The sequence below is a fragment of the Telopea speciosissima genome, chromosome 4 (assembly GCF_018873765.1).
Source record: "Telopea speciosissima isolate NSW1024214 ecotype Mountain lineage chromosome 4, Tspe_v1, whole genome shotgun sequence".
NCBI classification, from domain to species: domain Eukaryota; kingdom Viridiplantae; phylum Streptophyta; class Magnoliopsida; order Proteales; family Proteaceae; genus Telopea; species Telopea speciosissima.
In genome coordinates this window covers 63427823-63446093 of record NC_057919.1, presented here as the reverse complement: position 1 = coordinate 63446093, position 18271 = coordinate 63427823, and the positions used below count along the sequence as shown (strand labels likewise).

Sequence of the window (18271 nt, the reverse complement as noted above, 5' to 3'; positions counted from 1 at the left end):
GGTGTTTTTTAAACAAGTTGAGTTCGGTTTGTGCCTATTTTCTCCTCTTTCTCTTTTCAACTACATAAAATATTTCATTAGCCCCACACTTAAAAAGGAGATCAATGGAACAAGCATTATTACAAATCAATTTTCCTATTTTCATAACCTCATACTCATTGTTTTGTAACAATTTCCCTTACAACCATAAATTTCCTTACTAATATTGAAATCAATTCAATTATTCATAACCTTATACTCAGTATTTTTTTATCGGTTCCATTTGGTTCGATTTTCGGTTTGTTATCGATCGGTCCGATTTTCATCCGGTCCCGTCATACCCCAGTCCAAAACCAATCCAATAAGGATCGGTTTGGTTTGGTTCGGCCTCAGGTTTTTCGGTTCGTTTCGATCGATCTTAACGGTTCGGGTTAGGATTTTACACCCTTAGTGCAAAGGAAGGTTATGAGACACACCTAGAGGTTTGGCTGCACGGTAAAGATTAGTATACATGAAAGTAAAAACGAATAACGAAAGAGACAAAAATAAAGAAATAACATGTTTAAGAACAAAAAAGGATGAAATAAGGATACAAAGCATGACGAAAATTCAAAGAAATGACGAGAAAAACCTTATCTGGGTGCATGTAAGCGAAGAGTTAAAACATGAAAAAGATGTTGTGAGGGTGTAACACAATGCATGAAATACGACGTAAGAAAGATGTATTAGACAACCTTGAAACACTAGTTAAAAGAAAAATGGAGACATGAGATCTAGGCTAAAAGATGTATGAGAAAGTACATATATAAAAAAAAAAAAACTCAATCACATTGAAAAATCATTAAGCATAAATGGTAAACAGAAATAGGGGAGTCTTAAACTACAGGGGATGAGGATCATGTTTGAGAAGATCTTGTATGATCACCAACTAAGGAGATGGGATCATACGCTTCCTAAGAGATGCAAAATAAGTATGAAGAAGAAAACGATAAAACAACGGATTAATAGCGAGAAAGAGAGAATTTACCTAGTTAAACTCAAAGAGTGTTGGAGGTTTCCCTTTTGTGACTCAGGGGAGTAGTTTATAGAGACAATATCGCCGCTTGCCAGGCTTCTTTATCACTCATTCGGATAGCACTTTGTCGTTCGTACTCGAGGATCACTCAATATGAGTAGAACTTGCCAATGGAGGACTTAGAGAGAGTTCTACAAGGGTTTTAGAATTCCAAAGATCAAAGGTCTTGCAAGAGATCCCCCTCAACATGAAAGGGGATGTATTTATAGATGTAGAGGGGTGTGTGCAATCCCAAATTCGTGTAAAGATGTTGGGTTTGATCCGGATCATCGAAAAGAGTTGTCTTTGCATCGACGGTGGGTGTTTGGTCAAGTTAATGGTCAATGGGGATGTGGGCATGTGATTAATTGTCAAAAGATGAGTTTCTAGGGGGGCCTAAGGAGGCTAAAATACGCATCCAAGTTGTCAAAATTAGACTTGGTCTCAAAAGGAAGTGAAATCAGAGCTAAACATGGCAAGTTTGGGATTCTCGAAATTGCACAGGGTCGACATTGAACTGGGGTCGAGTCAACATCGAGGAGGGATTAGGTCGACATCGAGTGGCTATCGTTGAACAATTCTTGACATCGAGGACGGTGTTTTTAGGTGTCAGTGTGAATGTTTTGAATGTTGAGGTAAGTTAGACAATAGGAATGCTCTGCTCGATAGTGAGTGGAGAGGGCTCGATGTCGATGGAAGGTTAGGTCGATGCCGACTCAAGGTCTCTGAGTGTCGACCTGAACTTCGGTGTCAACAAGGATGATTTGGGCTACTTGGACCAGGTTCTGTGCTAGGCCAGACTGGTTCCAAGGGGTCTGGGACAAGGCTAGCCTTTCCAGGGGATCTTGGAGGGTTCAGAGGCTCTGATTTAGGCTTCGACAAGGAGAATCGATGATCGATAAACGGATTCGGACAGTGCACACTGTTGTTAAATCCACAAATACAATGGTTCTACACCTTGGAGGGTGCTCATTATCCTCACGAGAAACCTCCAAAGGGAAAAGACAAAATGAGGTGTCTACACTATGGTCCATTTGAGTGAAGCACTGATTAGGGTCAGCCACATGGGTGCGGGTGTGGCCTCCATCATTCTTTTCTTCTTCAAAAGAATTCATCATCGAATTCTTGTTCCACCCAAAATACTTGAGCTCTACCGGGATCAAATGGATATTTACTAAGAACATCTTGTGTACAACATGTTTAATGCTCTAACATAGGAAGAAAAGCAAAACATGCCACGTAAGGTGTGACATAAAAAATTCAGTGGTGATGGAGAGCTTGGAGATAATATTAGAAATATTGGCCATGAACTGAAGAACATATCCGGGTGACAAAGAAGGTGGAGTGGTCAAATGGAAAAACAGATCTAATACTTCTAATCTTTCCTCAGTCAAGCATTCTTTGACGATAAATCCAACATCATATAAAGTGGGCTTCCTCTCATCTTAGAAACCTACAAAACTATTGAAAGCACAAAGGAAGGGTGTCGAAGGTGAATCTGATTCAACTTCCTCCAATTAATCGCATTCTTGTGGTGCTTTCGAATCAATGTCTGATTCAAACGCCTCAAACAAATTGCACTCTTTAAAGTTGTCATCTTGATAGTTATCAAAAAATGGTGGTTTGTTGGGATTTAAAGTATTCATCTTCCTTGGAAGATACAGAAGAGGTCTCTCTTGAAAACTAGGGATAGACCGCATCATTAATCAATAATGATTTGAATAAAAAAAATTTATTGTATGCAAACTTAATCTATGGACAATGTGAAATGCGAATTGGGAATGGGTTGAGTGACACTATTTGCACTCTATTTATCTTACGAATTAAATCAACGATTTGATGTTGAAGCTGCACTTGAAGAGACGAATTAGCGAGTTGTTGTTGAATGCGCATGTCTTCCAATTGGGCTAAAAGGCTATCTCTACACTTGGGAGCCTTGATGAGTGATCCTTTCCTCCTAGACTCTGATACCAAATGATAAAGCCTCACCTACGCTATTTGAACAACGGATCGGGAGAGTGATAGAACAAATAATTACAAAAAGGTTAAACAGGACAGATTCACACCCTATCAGTAAAATGACAATAACTCATTCATTTTAAATCATATTGAGCTCATTTCAAAGCCATTTGAACTACGACTCAAAGATATATAACTTTTATGTTTTAATTTTTTTCAAATTTCTAATGAAAATAATCCCAAATTTCACTTAAAGTGGAGACATGTGCAAAGTCATAATTTTGGATTATTCATTGGTCAACTTTGAGTGATCACTTTTTTGGCCTTGGTCTTTGGTTCATTTTGGACCAAGAGTTGGTGCTGAACCTTGAAATAATTTTAGGCTTTATGACCTTGAATGAGTTGATGTCAACCCACACGGTGGAGTTGGGCTGAGGTCTACAAGATGCAGGCTGGGCTTGCATCACCACTGCACCCCTACCTCCTGTGCATTGCACTATTGCTACTCTTGCACAGCTAAGACTTGCTAGTGCTCCTTTGTTGCCAAAATCTACACCAGATTTGAAGCCACCTTCGACCATAGACTAGTCTGCCCCTATGACCATTCCTCACTACAACAAGTTTCAGAGTCATCAGCTCTAGTGCTGCAGTAGTAGCGCTAGAGGTTTGACTCTCCTATCTCTAACATGGTGAGAAGCGACAATCACTTTGGGTTTCCTCTAATAAACTCTTCCCCTCTTTTTGGGCCTATGGACTTTTCCTTTTACCAAGCATCTCATGCCTTCACTGCCGGAGCATGAATGGTAAAACAAGACCAGAGCTTCTTTTGTACTAGCGCTGTACAAGTTGTTCACGCCGGTGTTGAATAGCATCGTTGTGATAGCCATTGCTGGAGAAGACAACCTTTTTGGAGTTTTGAAACCATTGATGAGACAGTTGGCACTATGGAAGGCAGGCACAGAGTATGGAGCGAAAATAGGCCCTGCTTCCAACGTCCAAACCGGAATGGACAAGCATGGGGCATTATATAGCATGCCCCCTCCACCAGTAGTTTTTTAATTCTCCTAAGGATATATTTTATGTAGCCTTTGGTCTTGTAAGTTGTGTCTACAACTTTATTTTTAGGGATTCTAATGGTTTTGCCCACGCCCTAACCTAGAAGACCCTGTCAATGGTATGTAAGACAGCATGCTCATACTTCGTTCCTTGGTTTTGGGTACTTCGTATTCAAACCTTGTGTATCTCACGCCTCTTATCTGAATGAATTTCTATTTACCAAAAAATAAATTTATTTGACACCCTAAGAGGCGTCAATTAAAAAATCTCATTTTTTAAATATTTCCAACAAAAGTATCTACTTCTTAGTCTATACGATTTTAAAATGTCCCCCTTGGGAGCCTCTCCCAAAGTCCCATCCAATAGCTAACAACCTCTTTGCTTAGGTGGCTTGCAGTAGGGGGTCAATTGCTAGCCTGCACTGATATGCTTGATCGGTTAAAGTTCGAGCCTGGATTGATAGGTTAGTAAACTGCCCGATGCCGAGCCTAGCCCGATTATGGAAAGGGTTGGTAATGGTATTTGATTGTAGTCTGACGGGCGTCTGACTAAGACCGACCAACACCATTAACCGACAGTTAACCAAACATTTACAGCTCGATTAGTCCATTTAAGACTATTTAGCTTGATTATAACCTGGTTATAGCCTAATTAAGGCCCCTTTATAGTCTAATTATAGATCGAATAACCAAGTAACCCGTTTAAAGCCCCGATTACCATGAGTCCGATTATGGATTGGTGATCGATTGACTGAGTAGAAGTTTGTCCATACCCTAGGGTACGAGGCCTGATTACCTAAACAGTTGGTAACGGTGCATGACCTCAAATTAATGTGAACCAATTTGGCTAGACGGGTTGACATTCATTTGTGTTTTATATAAGGGTGTTTAGTTGGGTTCGAAACCATAATCGTCCTTGCTAAAACCCAAAATCGACACCGATCCGTCCCATTACTAAATGGTATGGCTTTGGGAACTAATTTTGGGACCGATTATTAAATGGGATGGGATGGTTCTGGGATAGGTTTCCAACAGGTCCAGAATTGAAAAGCCTAATGAGGAATCGACTAGAACCGAAACCACTAGGACTTGTTTAAAATGCATAAGCTACTTATTTAAGATTAGTTAATACTTAAGAGTTATATTATAATTACAAAAGATCCAAAAGCTTACAATTATTTTGGGCTTAGTTGAGTGGTTGTATTCTTAAGAATTGATGTTTAATTATTTTATGTTTAATATATTTAATTATTTATTTGCTTGGGAAATTTTTTAGTATAGTTAGGAATTTTGCACATATTTGATTGTTTAAGATCTTCCCAAGATTAAACGGGATGGGATCCTAATTTTGAGAACCGTTCTAATTACCCAGAATTATCCCATTTGACACCCCCATAGTTTTATCCTTTCAAAACGTGGTTCCGCCTCCTCTGCGGCCGTATCCTACTGTACCCCCATCATCTATCTAAGCAATATATCAATCTATCTCCTTGCAACGGACAAAATTTTGTTACTACCTGGGTTGTAGGAATGTCCCTGCAACCCAGTTCACAACCAAAGAAACAGAATCTAGAAGGATATTTGGGAAAAAATAAGAACCTAGAAAGGTATTTATGAACCCAAAAAAGAAGTGAATTATTTCTTTTCTTTGACTACAAACCCAGGTAGCAGGGTCGCAGCCAAAAAGTTCCCCTCGCAACTACTACGTGCATGCCAGACCCGATCTTGGATTTGGATCCTCTACTATCGAGCTGCCCAGTAGGACCGTGCTGCCCAGACACGGTGCTGTGTGCAAAGACCACCTTACCCCCACTCGGGCAAGGCGTTTGGGCAGGGGTAAGGCAGACATTGCGCACAACACCATGTCTGGGCAGCACGGTCCTGCCGGGCAGCTAGGCAGTAGAGGATCCAAATCCCCCGATCTTCATATATAATTTAGTAATTTAGTTTAGGGAGAATGCTCTCTGTGCCGCAGTGCAGCCTGCGATCAGGCACATGGACAGCCTATGCAGGGGGGGCAGGGTGGTCATTGTGCCCACCCCCATGTGTCCGGCGCAGGCTACGCTGCGGTACAGAAAACAGCGCCCCTTTAGTTTAATTCTAGTAATCCAGAACTCCAGATTTGTTTATCTGGGACCCAGACCCTCAATATATTGAATATCATTCGTATCCCTGCCTTTTTATTAGCTGGCGTAGGAAGGCTTGTATATGTGAGAGACACCGTAGAGAATGGAGTTACCACTCTAAAAACGCTCCCCGCTTGCATGAATCACTCTGAGCTGGCTAATTGATTGCCTAAGGCCCAAGACTCTCCTCAACCTCCCAAGAACAGAAGGTAGATTTGCTCTTTCTGTTTTTTTTGAGAGAGAGAGAAAGAGAGAGAAGAGAAACCCTACCCCTCCTCTCCTCCATTCCTTCCAAGTTCCATCTATTATCCCTCACATTCCATTCAATGGGCTGCGGTGAATCGAAACATGACGCCGTCGCCACCGGCAATACCACCGTGACTCACCGGAGAAAGCCCAATTTCAACATGAAGAATCACAAAGATCTAGAGACAATCCCTGAGGCCGACGGTGAGGCTAGCAGCAATAAGGAGTCCGATAGCGAGGTGGTGGTGGTGGTGGCTACTTCTGCGGCGGCGGATGTGAAGGACATTATCGTAAATACAGAAGTGAATAAGAAGAAGGAAGATAAAGAGGGAATGGCGGTTGAGGAGTTGGATGAGAATTTGGTATGTGGAGATTCGCCGGACAGGTATTTCTCGTCAAGGAAAGACGAAGATGCGATCAAAGCCATTGTGGAGGCAGCGGCAGAGACAGGGTCCGGTTATTGCACCCCACGTCACGAACCCGATTCCGAATCCGAACCCGACAACGATGATTTCTTCGATGATGCTAACGACGAAGACGAAGAAGGTACGTAAAGAAACTTTGCTTTTTGTCATCTTCATATCAATCTACCCGACCTGATGGACCATTAGGCAATGATAAACCCGGGCTTTTTGGTTTTAGAAAAAAAGCTTTAGGGAAAGAAAGCTGCCAGGCTGGGCGAATTTTTTTCCTATGCGGTTTCTGACCGGTGCGGTTCCCTAGTGCCTCTCACAAGAGGAGGGTGGACCCCACCCTGGCAGAGTGTTGGGTCAGGTGCCTCGGGTGGGTCCCACCCCCCTCTTGTGAGAGACACTAAGGAATCGCACCAGTCAAGGAACCGTAGACGATAACGATTCTAGGCTGGGCCAGTGAGATTGCGCCGGCGGGGCATCCAAAGGAAGGGTGAATTGATCGTTTCATCCTTCATTAAATGAAAAATCCCAACCTTATTGAATGCTCCTATGCGTATTGGGCCATGCAGCCTGGCAAGGTTCCCACCCCCAAATCTTAAATGTTGATCTGTTTTATTCTGCCACCATTGGATTCATAAGATAGACCGAAATCAATCAAATTGCAAAACCCAATAAACTCGATAAAAATGATCAAAAAATAAATGGGTAAATTACACGTCACCCCTTGGTTTTCAAACGAAACTCAGATTACCTCCTGATTTTTGAAAATACTCAAATCACCCTCTGATTTAGACCCCAATATGACAAATTAGTCCCTACTGTTAGATTTATGCTGTTAAGTGATGATGTCAGTCAGTTAAATAAATTTAAATCTCTAAACTACCCTTGACATCCAAACATAGATTTTAAAGGGTAGTATTATAAATTTAATTCCAATGTTTTAGTACAAGGGTAAAATAGTCCTTTCACACTAGTAACTAACAGCAGACTAACACCGTTACTATAGAGGGGGTGATTTGAGTTTTTTCAAAAATCAAGGGGTGATCTGAGTTTCGTTTGAAAATCAGGGGGTGATGTGTAATTTACCCAAAATAAATACTTTTTATTTACTCATGGGAAAGAGAACGCTACTTGGGTACTTGTAGTGTAGTACTACTGTTAGGTACTTGACCAATACGTCAAAAGCTCTGAAGCTAATGGAACGCGTTAAATCAAGTCCTTTAACCTATCCCATACTAGGCTAGCCCAATCTAGTGCTCATACACTAGAGTGGGTCCCATTAGACACATAACAGACCACCACGTTTTCGCAGCCATCGTCCTCGACGGCTTTCACTCTGGCAGTAGGTAGCCCTTTCCAAGGGGCTCCACTCTGCTGCAGGGTTTTTGCATGGCGGCAGGTACCCCTTTCTTGACGACTTTCACTCTACTCCAGGTAGTCCTCTCCTAGGTAGTCCTTTCTGTGACTCGAACCCGTGACGTGGTGCCCATCTTTGATATCAAACGTTAGGTACTTGACCAATACACCAAAAAGTTTCGAAGCTGATGGAACGCATTAAATCAAGTCCTTTAACCTAACCCATACTAGGCTGGCCCAATCTAGTGCCCATACACTAGAGTGGGTCCCATTAGGCACATAACAACTACCCCTAGCTCAAACACATGCCCGTGAAATGACCATCGTACCCTTGGGAAATTCTATTTTTTCATGGGATGCGGCGGTCATTTCATGTGCCTATCTGTCTAGGTGCAACAACAGCACCCCTAATACGCTTAGGTAGTGTTCTTTCTTCCTTTACTTATTAAGGGAAAAAGATCGTTGCCTAGACCTCTAGAGCCTGCAGGTAGCCATTTCTTGACGGCTTTCACTCTACTCCAGGTAGTCCTCTCCTAGGTAGCCCATTCCGTGACTCGAACTCGTGACGTGGTGCCCAGCTCTGATACCAAATGTTAGGTACTTGACCAATACGCTAAAAGCTCTGAAGCTGATGGAACGCATTAAATCAAGTCCTTTAACCTATCCCATACTAGACTAGCCCAATCTAGTGCTCATACACTAGAGTGGGTCCCATTAGGCACATAATAACTACCCCTAGCCCAGACACAGGCACGTTAAATGACCATCGTGGACTTGGGAAATTCTATTTTTTCATGGGATGCGACGGTCATTTCACGTGCCTATCTGTCTGGGTGCAACGGCAGCACCCCTAATACGCCCAGGTAGTGTTCTTTCTTCCTTATTAAGGAAAAGAGATCGTTGCCTAGACCTCTAGAGCTTGTAGGTAGCCCTTTCTTGACGACTTTCACTCTATTCCAGGTAGTCCTCTCCTAGGTAGCCTTTTTCGTGACTTGAACCCGTGACGTGGTGCCCAGCTCTGATACCAAATGTTAGGTACTTGACCAATACGCTAAAAGCTCCGAAGCTGATGGAACGCGTTAAATCAAGTCCTTTAACATATCCCATACTAGGTTGGCCCAATGTAGTTCCCATACACTAGAGTGGGTCCCATTAGGCACATAACAACTACCCCTAGCCCAGACACAAGCGCTTGAAATAACCGTCGTGCCCTTGGAAAATTCCATTTTTCCATGAGATGCAGTGGTCATTTCACGTGCCTATATATCTGGGTGCAACAGCAACACCCCTAATACGCCCAGGTAGTGTTTTTTCTTCCTTTATTTATTAAGGGAAAGAGATCGTTGCCTAGACCTCAGAGCCTGCATACGCGCGCCGGCCAATGGAAACATGCATGCAAGCATCGCCTTGGGCTGGATTTCCACTTTTTCATAGGGGCAACACGATACTTTCATACGCTTCTATGTCTAGGCACAAGAGCCACGTGAGCCTCGCGACCAGGCAACATTTTTCCCCATTAATTATATATTTAATCAAAAAGGGTGGGCGAATGCAACAGTAAAGTTGCTACATTTCCACCTAATATTAACTTATTGGTCGACCAATATGTGCTAAGAGTTATAGTTAGAGCAATCTAAAACCCACCAATATTGACACTCCTAGGTGCTCTTTTAATAGTAGTACATGAAAGTACTAATTTCTATGGAAAGACATAGGACCTATAGGGCATCAAAAAATTCTCCAAAATTTATATGCCAATTCGCTTTTGAACTAGGTGTTTGGGGGAAAAAGAACTCTGCCCGGGAGTGTGGCCTATGCCAGCACTCCCATAAGTCTATCTCTCTCCTCCCCATATGAAAAGACAATTTTGCCCCCTTGTTTTAAGGAGGAGAGAGATAGACAAATGGGAGTGCTGGCGTAGGCCACACTTCCAGACAGAAAACTGCTTCCCGTATTTTTATATGGATTTGTTGGATCTTACTAGTCACCTAAAAAAGGCTTCCTGCATAACTAAGTATCTGCCACATGACAGTTGAAATGAGATCTCAATTGTTTGGACAAATAAACCCTAAAATCCCCTACTCACATGTCAAATTTCAAACCAAGCAAACCTGGCCATGTGGTAAAATAATGCTTTAAAAATAAGACCACCAAATTGGCGTTAAATTTTTTTTTAATAAACAATTGGCGTAAATTAAGACATATACTAAGAAGAACCTGAAAATGTAGGGAAGCATGAACATACTTGATTGGATTAGGCTCTGAAATTTAAAATATTTAGTTTATTCAAACTATGTAAGTTCTATCTAACTGTTGAGATTGTCCCATTACTATAATATTGTTCAAATGATACCGTGGCCGTAGATGGGGCCATACAAGAAGTCTTCCTCCTTGACCATGCAAAAGTCCTTTTGCCATTATCCATAAAAAACAGCCTCTTCACGAAGTGGGGGTAAAGCTGCGTATATTATAGCCCTCCCAAACCCTCGATGGGTTCAGGGTTTGCATGGCCCTTCCCAACCTGGTTAAAGTCATGCCCCCCCCCCCCTCTCTCTCTCTCTCTTATTAAACATCTTTGCATCTAAGACCCTAAATTTATCTCTATTTACAGGAAAGCAAAAACGAATGACAAAAATTGAAGAAAAACTAGTCGTGTCCACTATTGAGAATGGGAGGAAAGGTTCTTGATGTAGTTAAGGTACTTTCCTAATATTATTTCTTAATCATACTTTTCTCTTAAAAAAAATATCTTTTAAGGGATTGATTAATCCTGATTGGTTTGTTCTTTATTAACTTAAGGTGAATTTGAATTTGTCTTTATTTCTTTGGGTGGTAGGGAGGGTGGGGGGTTTCATTTGTGGGTGGCAGGAGCATTCAAGTGATACACCAAAGATGAATTGAAGGGATAATTGGGATGCAATGAAGCAAGCTACGGTTCCAATATTGATGATTATTTTCAGATTTACCTATACACATATGGTAGAAGTAGAAGCTTAGAAACTGATATCTCTTTCTTATAGTTTGTTCATTTTAAATGCAACATTTGGAAAAGAAGAAAATGACTACATAGTGTCAATTACTTGTAGATTTCTCTGTGAATATTTGTAGTATTCCACTATTTCCATTTTCATTTTCTTGTTGCCTAAACTATTTCCTTTTTTTTTTTTTTTTTTTTTCTCTTTCCCATTTTCCCTTATTTCTTTGGAGAATATTTGGTGAATTGGTGGTTCTCACTTGATATCCTCTGTATTTCAAATTAAGTGTTTTATAGTTTCTCCTCACCTATGGTGAAGAGAGAATCTCTTTCAATCATGGAATCTGACACTCAGATTGGACGAAAGGAAGGGTATTTTTGACCTCATATACTTTCATGATGAACCCAAAGTCCAATCACAGCATCACATCACCAAAGGTGAAGAGAAAATCTCTTTACCATGAATGAAGGAAAACTTAAATCTTAAAAACCACAATCATCTCATACACTCAACATTCTAACATCCGAAACTGATTTACAGATATCAATATATACACAGTAAATAAATAAATTACAAAAGTAACAAAATAAATGTTAACAATCTGGAAAATTAAATTGAAGCTTCACTGAGACAAATAACTGAAGTCCACAATTAGACCATCATCCCATTAAAGCTCCATAAGCCTGTATTAGTTAACTAATGATGAAGATGTACATAATTTAACACATATATACAGGGACCCCGTCGACAAGGATCTCCTCTCAACCCATGATGAAATCCAAGCCTGAAAGGTCTCAGCCATTATCTAAGGCAATTCACCCTCCTGTTGCCAATTTAGAAAACAGCTGTTTGTGTATTCAGTTTTAAAATTGACGTGGTAGGATCCCTCGACAATACTATGTTCCCATTCGGATCCGTTTTAGCATAGCTCAACATATGAGGCTCCGTAATAATTTTGCATGAACCCCACGTCTCAGCCTCTAATTCAATACCAAAGTACATCGTGTGGTCTGAGATGCTGTTGCCTGTTACAGATCTGCACAAGACCAAAAAGTTCAGAGATGAACACGAGTTTTTTCTAATAAACATTAAGTATATTGGAAAGGAATGATACCTGCTACAAGTCGGATCTTCTCCAGAACCATCACAGACCTTCTCCACCTTGTAAACTAGACTTCCAAATCCAACGTTGTAGAGCCACACCTATAATTGGAGGAAATTTCGGACATTGAAAACATGTTTATAAGTTTCAAGAAGGAATTCAAGTTCCAGATTTGACAATAGAAATAAATCCCACAGAAATAACTATACTGATAGGTCTAAATGGTTCATTCTAGTTTCATCAGCAGAAGGTGATTGCAGCCTCCAAAATATAGACATAATTTGTAGTTGTAGACTGTACCTCTGTAGGGAAGTGTTTGTATGTCTTCTGTGGGAAATAAGAATAGTATGGAGGCAAATGTGGGATAACATCATGCTCATGTGTGACGCGAATTGTATTCTGTACATGTTTGCTAAAGTAGGATGCAAACACTGCATTGCCAACACGGGGCTGTCCAAATGTCATAAATTGAACAATGTGGGCTCCATGATTAACCTGGCAAGCAGTTAAAAGGAAAATAGAAAAGAAAAAAAATCATTCAACATAATACTTGAATCAGGAGTACAGAAATGCATCATGATGAACGTCAAAGAAAAAAAGGTTCATCAAAAAATAAGCCCCCAAAAGGAGGGATGAAATGATTCCAACCAAAGGGAGGTTTAACTAGTCAAGGAGTAAACTTTTCTAGGAAAATTTGAAACTCAACATGCAACAGCCAGTGAATTTAATTTGCGTTCACAAATTAGAAATTAAGAAAGAAATGGGCAAATAAGGTTTCCCAAATTAATGCAACACTCCCACCACAATTTGATCTACTAACACATGGAACACTTCATGCACTCTTGTATTGCTTTCATTACCACAAAATGGAAGTCCTACAGATTTGAGATTGAAGATTCTCAAAAGACTCACAACTAGTCATACCTCAGAAAAGATGAAAAAATAAAAGCAAAAGCACAAAAATCAATTCAGCATTGAACAGTATGCGACAGTCAAACTCATGCAACACACAAAGTGATCATTAGGGAGGGTTACAATTAGAATTCATTAGCTGCATTAGCTGATGTGGATGTTTGCTTTGGGGGGGGAGGCTTCCAGCGCATTCAGCAATAAACATACAATGAATTCGAGAATATGTGACCAACATCTCCATGTGTACATGTTAATCGGGCACAACCATATTTCTATCCTCTATTTGCCATTAATTTTTTAGTTTGCATGTGTTAGACTCTCTCCTTCTCGCAGGTGCACACAGAGTATCTCTCACTTTAGATTTTCTTTCCCCTGTCTTAAATATCATCTAATATATAAAACAGGTTAACAAAGAATGAAGATGTGGGAATCCGAGAGACTAATGGTTTTGTTTTTTATTTTTAACCTCTACACGTGTGAGCAGCGTCACACACTACATATTATCCTTCTCTATTTCCTTATCCTCTTTAAATCTCTTTTCTCTCCAAGATTATCTTTCCTTAAATTGTATCAAACTATACCGAAAGAATCAAATTTATCTGAACCCTCTCTACTGCTTCCAATAGTTTTTCTTTTCCTCCTTTCCTTGGCATGTGGAATTGCTCACCACACCCTTCACTGACTCTAGTTCTCACTCAATGTATGTAATTCCTTTTAATCTCCCTTACAAACCGTATCTCCTAAAACTATTTTACTAATGTGGCAACTTTATCTCTCCTTCCAGATTATGATGTTTCCTTAATGGGCATCTTACACGGCTTATACATTATAAGAGTATATATGTGGGATTTTGTGATTAAAAACAGAAACAAAGAAATTGCAAAAGAGATTCGAAGTTGGCACATTATGATGAAAGAAAGCCATAAAGAATGAAAGAATATTTCTAAATGAATTTTTTGGGCACTAAATAAAAGTTAAACTATACTTACTGCAAGATCAAGTGCGCAGAAGGAAGCCATAGCTCCTCCCATTGAATGCCCTGTCACCATGATTCCAATGTCCCCATACAACTGCTTTGCCCTTTTAACAGCGTCAAGAACCCCTGGGCGCATAGTTGTGTTATGATATGCAGAATAAAATCCATGGTGCACCTGAATCCAACAATTAGAGCATGAAATTAAGTGCTTCACTCCCTCACAAGAACTTATCTTTAATAGATTTAATCCAAAACTCTCGTTACACCACAAACCATTGCACCAGGCAAGTCTGGGTAGTTTAGATCAAGCTGCTTCCAGAATAGGTCCTCAATCCAATTCTGTATGCTGCAGAAATGTAGTACAGAAAATTCTTTACTTTGGAAAAAAGAACAAAATAAGCAGGCATTGGAAAAGATGAGTTTCATAACAAAATCAACTGAACTACTTCCAACACCCTAAACAGTTTTTAGAATATCAACCAACCCTATCCCCTCTTCCCCCAAATTTCTACCTAGTGTATAGCAGTTAGTGTGCACTAGTTATTATTTGCCTGTATCAACAACTCAACTCAACTAAGTCTTTCCCAACTAAATGGGGTTGGCTACATGGATCCTGTTTCACTTTCACCGTTCAACTTCGTTCCAAGCCCTACTTGTTTTAAACCCTAACCCATGAATTTCTTTTCTCACCACCTCTCTGACAACTAATAAAGTAATAATAACAAATGAATTTGAATGAGTTTTAAGTTCCGAACAATATGGCAGGCCTAAAGTTCTGGAAATTTGAAATAGGGACTCCATTTCTATGAAGTCCTCCTCCTCTGACTATTTTAATAGACATTTCATTGGTTAAAACATTAAAATGTGCCAGATGGTGAAATATCTTGTGGGAAGTGATCAAGCCTAATGTTAACCATTGATTGTTGTAATCTCATACAAAAGATTCTTTACAACTATACCTTGCTAACCGATTTGTTTCTGCTTGTATTTATTCTTTCATTAAACCATACTCTTCCTAGTAATGTAAATGTCTATAAATATAAATGCATGTATGTACAAATAAAACATCCCACTCTCTTGACAAGATTCAACAGATCCAATTACAATAATGCATGTTTCATTGGTTATGACTTATGTTACAAACAAATTCACAGGTTTATACCCCACACGTTGAACATCTTTCACAGGAAAAATAGAACTTGTCATATGTGAAGAGATAAAGGTTAAAATGAAGTCATTGGCTATTGCAAGGTTGGGCAAAAAATCTTTACAAATATATCTATTTTCCATTCCTTTTCCTTGCAAACTGGCTATTCTTTCAAAAATATACCCAGGGTATCAATATAATTGTCCATTAATAAATATAGATATAGAAGCAAATGTACAGATCTCTCTCAACCTGCCTCCCCAAATGAAATCTTTGTCTTTGATAACTACACCTAACTAAGCAAAGAAAATATGACTACAAGAGACTCTTATCCCCCCCCCCCCCAAAAAAAAAAAAAAAAAAAAACACATTACATATGTGCCTCAACTCAATATTGATCTGCATGTTTTCCTAATGCAACCTGGACATGGGGCCAAAACAATCAGTTAATTTGCATTGTCTTTTACCCTTATGTCATTAGCTATGGACATGCCCAAACAGATCCAACCAAGGCAAAGAAAATAACTAGAGGTGGAGGCACCATAATATGATGCCAAACCACCTTTCCAAATGCTCAACCTCCTTTCAGATGAGAGAAGGGACAAGCCAATAATAGTCAATACATTACATAGTTTTTATAGCAGCAATGCCACCTAATTATATAGGCATCTACTAAATTCATTGATAATGTTCAAGGAGAAGTCCTCAGTCAAAATTAACAAAAATAAGACAGCTAGACACCAAAAATACCTGTGTTCCTGTGTGCCCCTAAATGCAATTACAATAGCTTTAAGATCCCGTGCCACCCCAACAAATGCCTGTGTAAAAGGTTTAACTTGATATCAGAACTTAGAGAGAGCAGAAGAAAAGCCACCTAATAAGATAATACTATGGCATAATGAATGCACCTGTAAGCAGTGTTGGACGTCAACAATCAGCTCTATAATTTCAAATCCCTGCTTCCACACAAAAGTAGACTTAAACTTTGCCCAAACATTGAGGAATGTACCACCAAACTCCCTCAACAGTCTAATCAAGAAATCAAAAGTAAGCTCCCAAGAGCATATATCTAAGTACCTTTGTCATATCATTACACCTTGAGCATGTCCATGTAAAAAGTTCAGTCAAGTCCGACATGTACACCTACAAAACAAAGCATGAATCTGTTCACTACCTACAGGTTAGAGAATGTCCTGAATGGCTTAAGAGTGCGATATCTAGAACCAACTAAGTGGGCTAATAAAATAAAAAATGGCATTACAATTCATCAATAAACAAATGCAGCTCAACAAAGGATAGTGACCTATTTTAATCAAAAGAGGAAGAACTAAATACAACTACTAGTTTCGAGTGCCTCTCAAAAGCTTACCGCAGAAGCATACTCCACTAATATCTTGGCAAGAGTGTGATTGTAGACAGACGCATGGTCCTTGTGCTTGGCTTGAAGTTCTATAACGATCAAAATATAATTAGGAGATATCCAAGAATATCAAACAAGACAGCAATGTCCAATATAATACTTTTCATGGCTTCACTTGTCAGTAAGAGGTTTTCAACATGGCAAAACTTAGAATGTAGGAATTCTGTCAAATGCACAAACACTGGAAGGCCTAACAGCTTGGACAAAGTCAAGTACAAATTCACAGGCTGGACTAACCATCTACAAATGGAACATTCCAATCAATAAAAGGGGTGCACATCCCATATTGCTAATAAAAAGATACATCTTTGCAAATCAGATGCTAGAATCCATTATGTCCTAAAGTTGAAACTTAGGCATGATTAAAGCACACTTGAAGACATTATATGCAGAGACAAAGAATTAAAAAGACTACAAGACCTACTGAAAATTGAAAAGTGTGCAAGTCCAATTACTGTCTATGTAAAAATATAAAACAACTCTTCATAAGAAATATCTTATTCAAAAAGAAAACTCTAACAAAATTCAGTAAAAGATACTTTTGAAGAAGCTGTTTAACAATTATTTCAAAAATAGCATTCTCAGTTTAACAAAGAGAAGCAAGACTGCAAATCAGCACACCCACACCCCCTCCACCCCCCAATTACAACACATTAAACGAATTCTATTGTGAAATTAAAAAAATCTTAATAAAAACAAGACAAGGTATTACCTCTCCCTCCAGAAACTGCAAGTAAAGAGAATAAAATTGCCACCTTTAACCACTGGAATCGACTCATGACCTGCAAAAAGTTGCATAATAATGAACCACTCATAAAAAATAAGATCAAGTCTGAACCCATCTCCAGTTCCTTCCTTCTTAAGTTCTTCTATTATTCAATAGCTTCAGAATCCCAACATCAAAATTCCCCCCCCCCCCCAACGCCCACCCCAAATAAAAAATGAGGCTGGCGGATGGAGTGATTTTCAAATGAAATTTGGTGACCCATTAAATCTCAACTATAAATTTACTGAAACATCACTCAAAATTTCTGCCACACAGTTCGAAAACATCTAATTGGTGATAACAAAATAGGGGAAAAGGGTAGAAGTGATAAGAGTTGCAGAAGAAACAAACTGGGCGTCAAACTATACCGCAACAGTTCGAAATCTCAAACTCCCCAGTAAAATCCCAGCGAGCATACAATGTCACCGCCCTCAAAAACACTTTCGCTGGTTTCTAAATTTCCTCCTTACTCCTTATAACATGCAGAAGAAAGAACGAAAATTCTTCCTTCCCCCTTTTTTTTTCCTTCTAATTGTTCTTCAGACGGAAGGAAAGAGGTGGAGTTGAAGGATAAACTTGAAGAAGAAGAGAAAGAGACGAAAGCGAGTTTCTGACCGGAATCACCATACACTCCAAACCAAATATTCTCGTTTTGATACTTTTTAGTTGACGAAATTACCCCGTACCTTTTGTTTTGACTTTGACCCTTCCTGTTAAATTCCCGGGAAAGTTTAGCTGTTTAGGCCCTCAATTATGTTGGAAAAAAGGAACCAACTCCGACCGAG

General features: G+C 39.6%; 1 protein-coding gene across 3 annotated transcripts; it reads right to left on the bottom strand.

Annotated features, from left to right (window-relative positions):
* Positions 1 to 11902: 11902 nt before the first annotated feature.
* LOC122660496 (lipase-like) lies at positions 11903 to 18007 on the bottom strand. Of its 3 annotated transcripts, XM_043855826.1 has the most exons (11): positions 17838 to 18004; positions 17433 to 17502; positions 16670 to 16749; positions 16378 to 16443; positions 16209 to 16256; positions 16051 to 16118; positions 14427 to 14499; positions 14167 to 14328; positions 12566 to 12760; positions 12278 to 12366; positions 11903 to 12199 (listed from the first exon to the last, which is right to left on the bottom strand). In XM_043855826.1, exons 2-11 carry the CDS (start codon positions 17497 to 17499, stop codon positions 11998 to 12000), a joined length of 1050 nt encoding a protein of 349 aa, XP_043711761.1. In that variant the 5' UTR covers positions 17500 to 17502; positions 17838 to 18004; the 3' UTR covers positions 11903 to 11997. The 3 variants fall into 3 exon arrangements, with proteins under 3 accessions (XP_043711761.1, XP_043711763.1, XP_043711762.1); XM_043855828.1 differs by lacking the exon at positions 12566 to 12760 and having other exon boundaries at positions 17838 to 18007; XM_043855827.1 differs by lacking the exons at positions 17433 to 17502; positions 17838 to 18004 and having other exon boundaries at positions 16378 to 16463.
* Between the last annotated feature and the right edge of the window lie 264 nt (positions 18008 to 18271).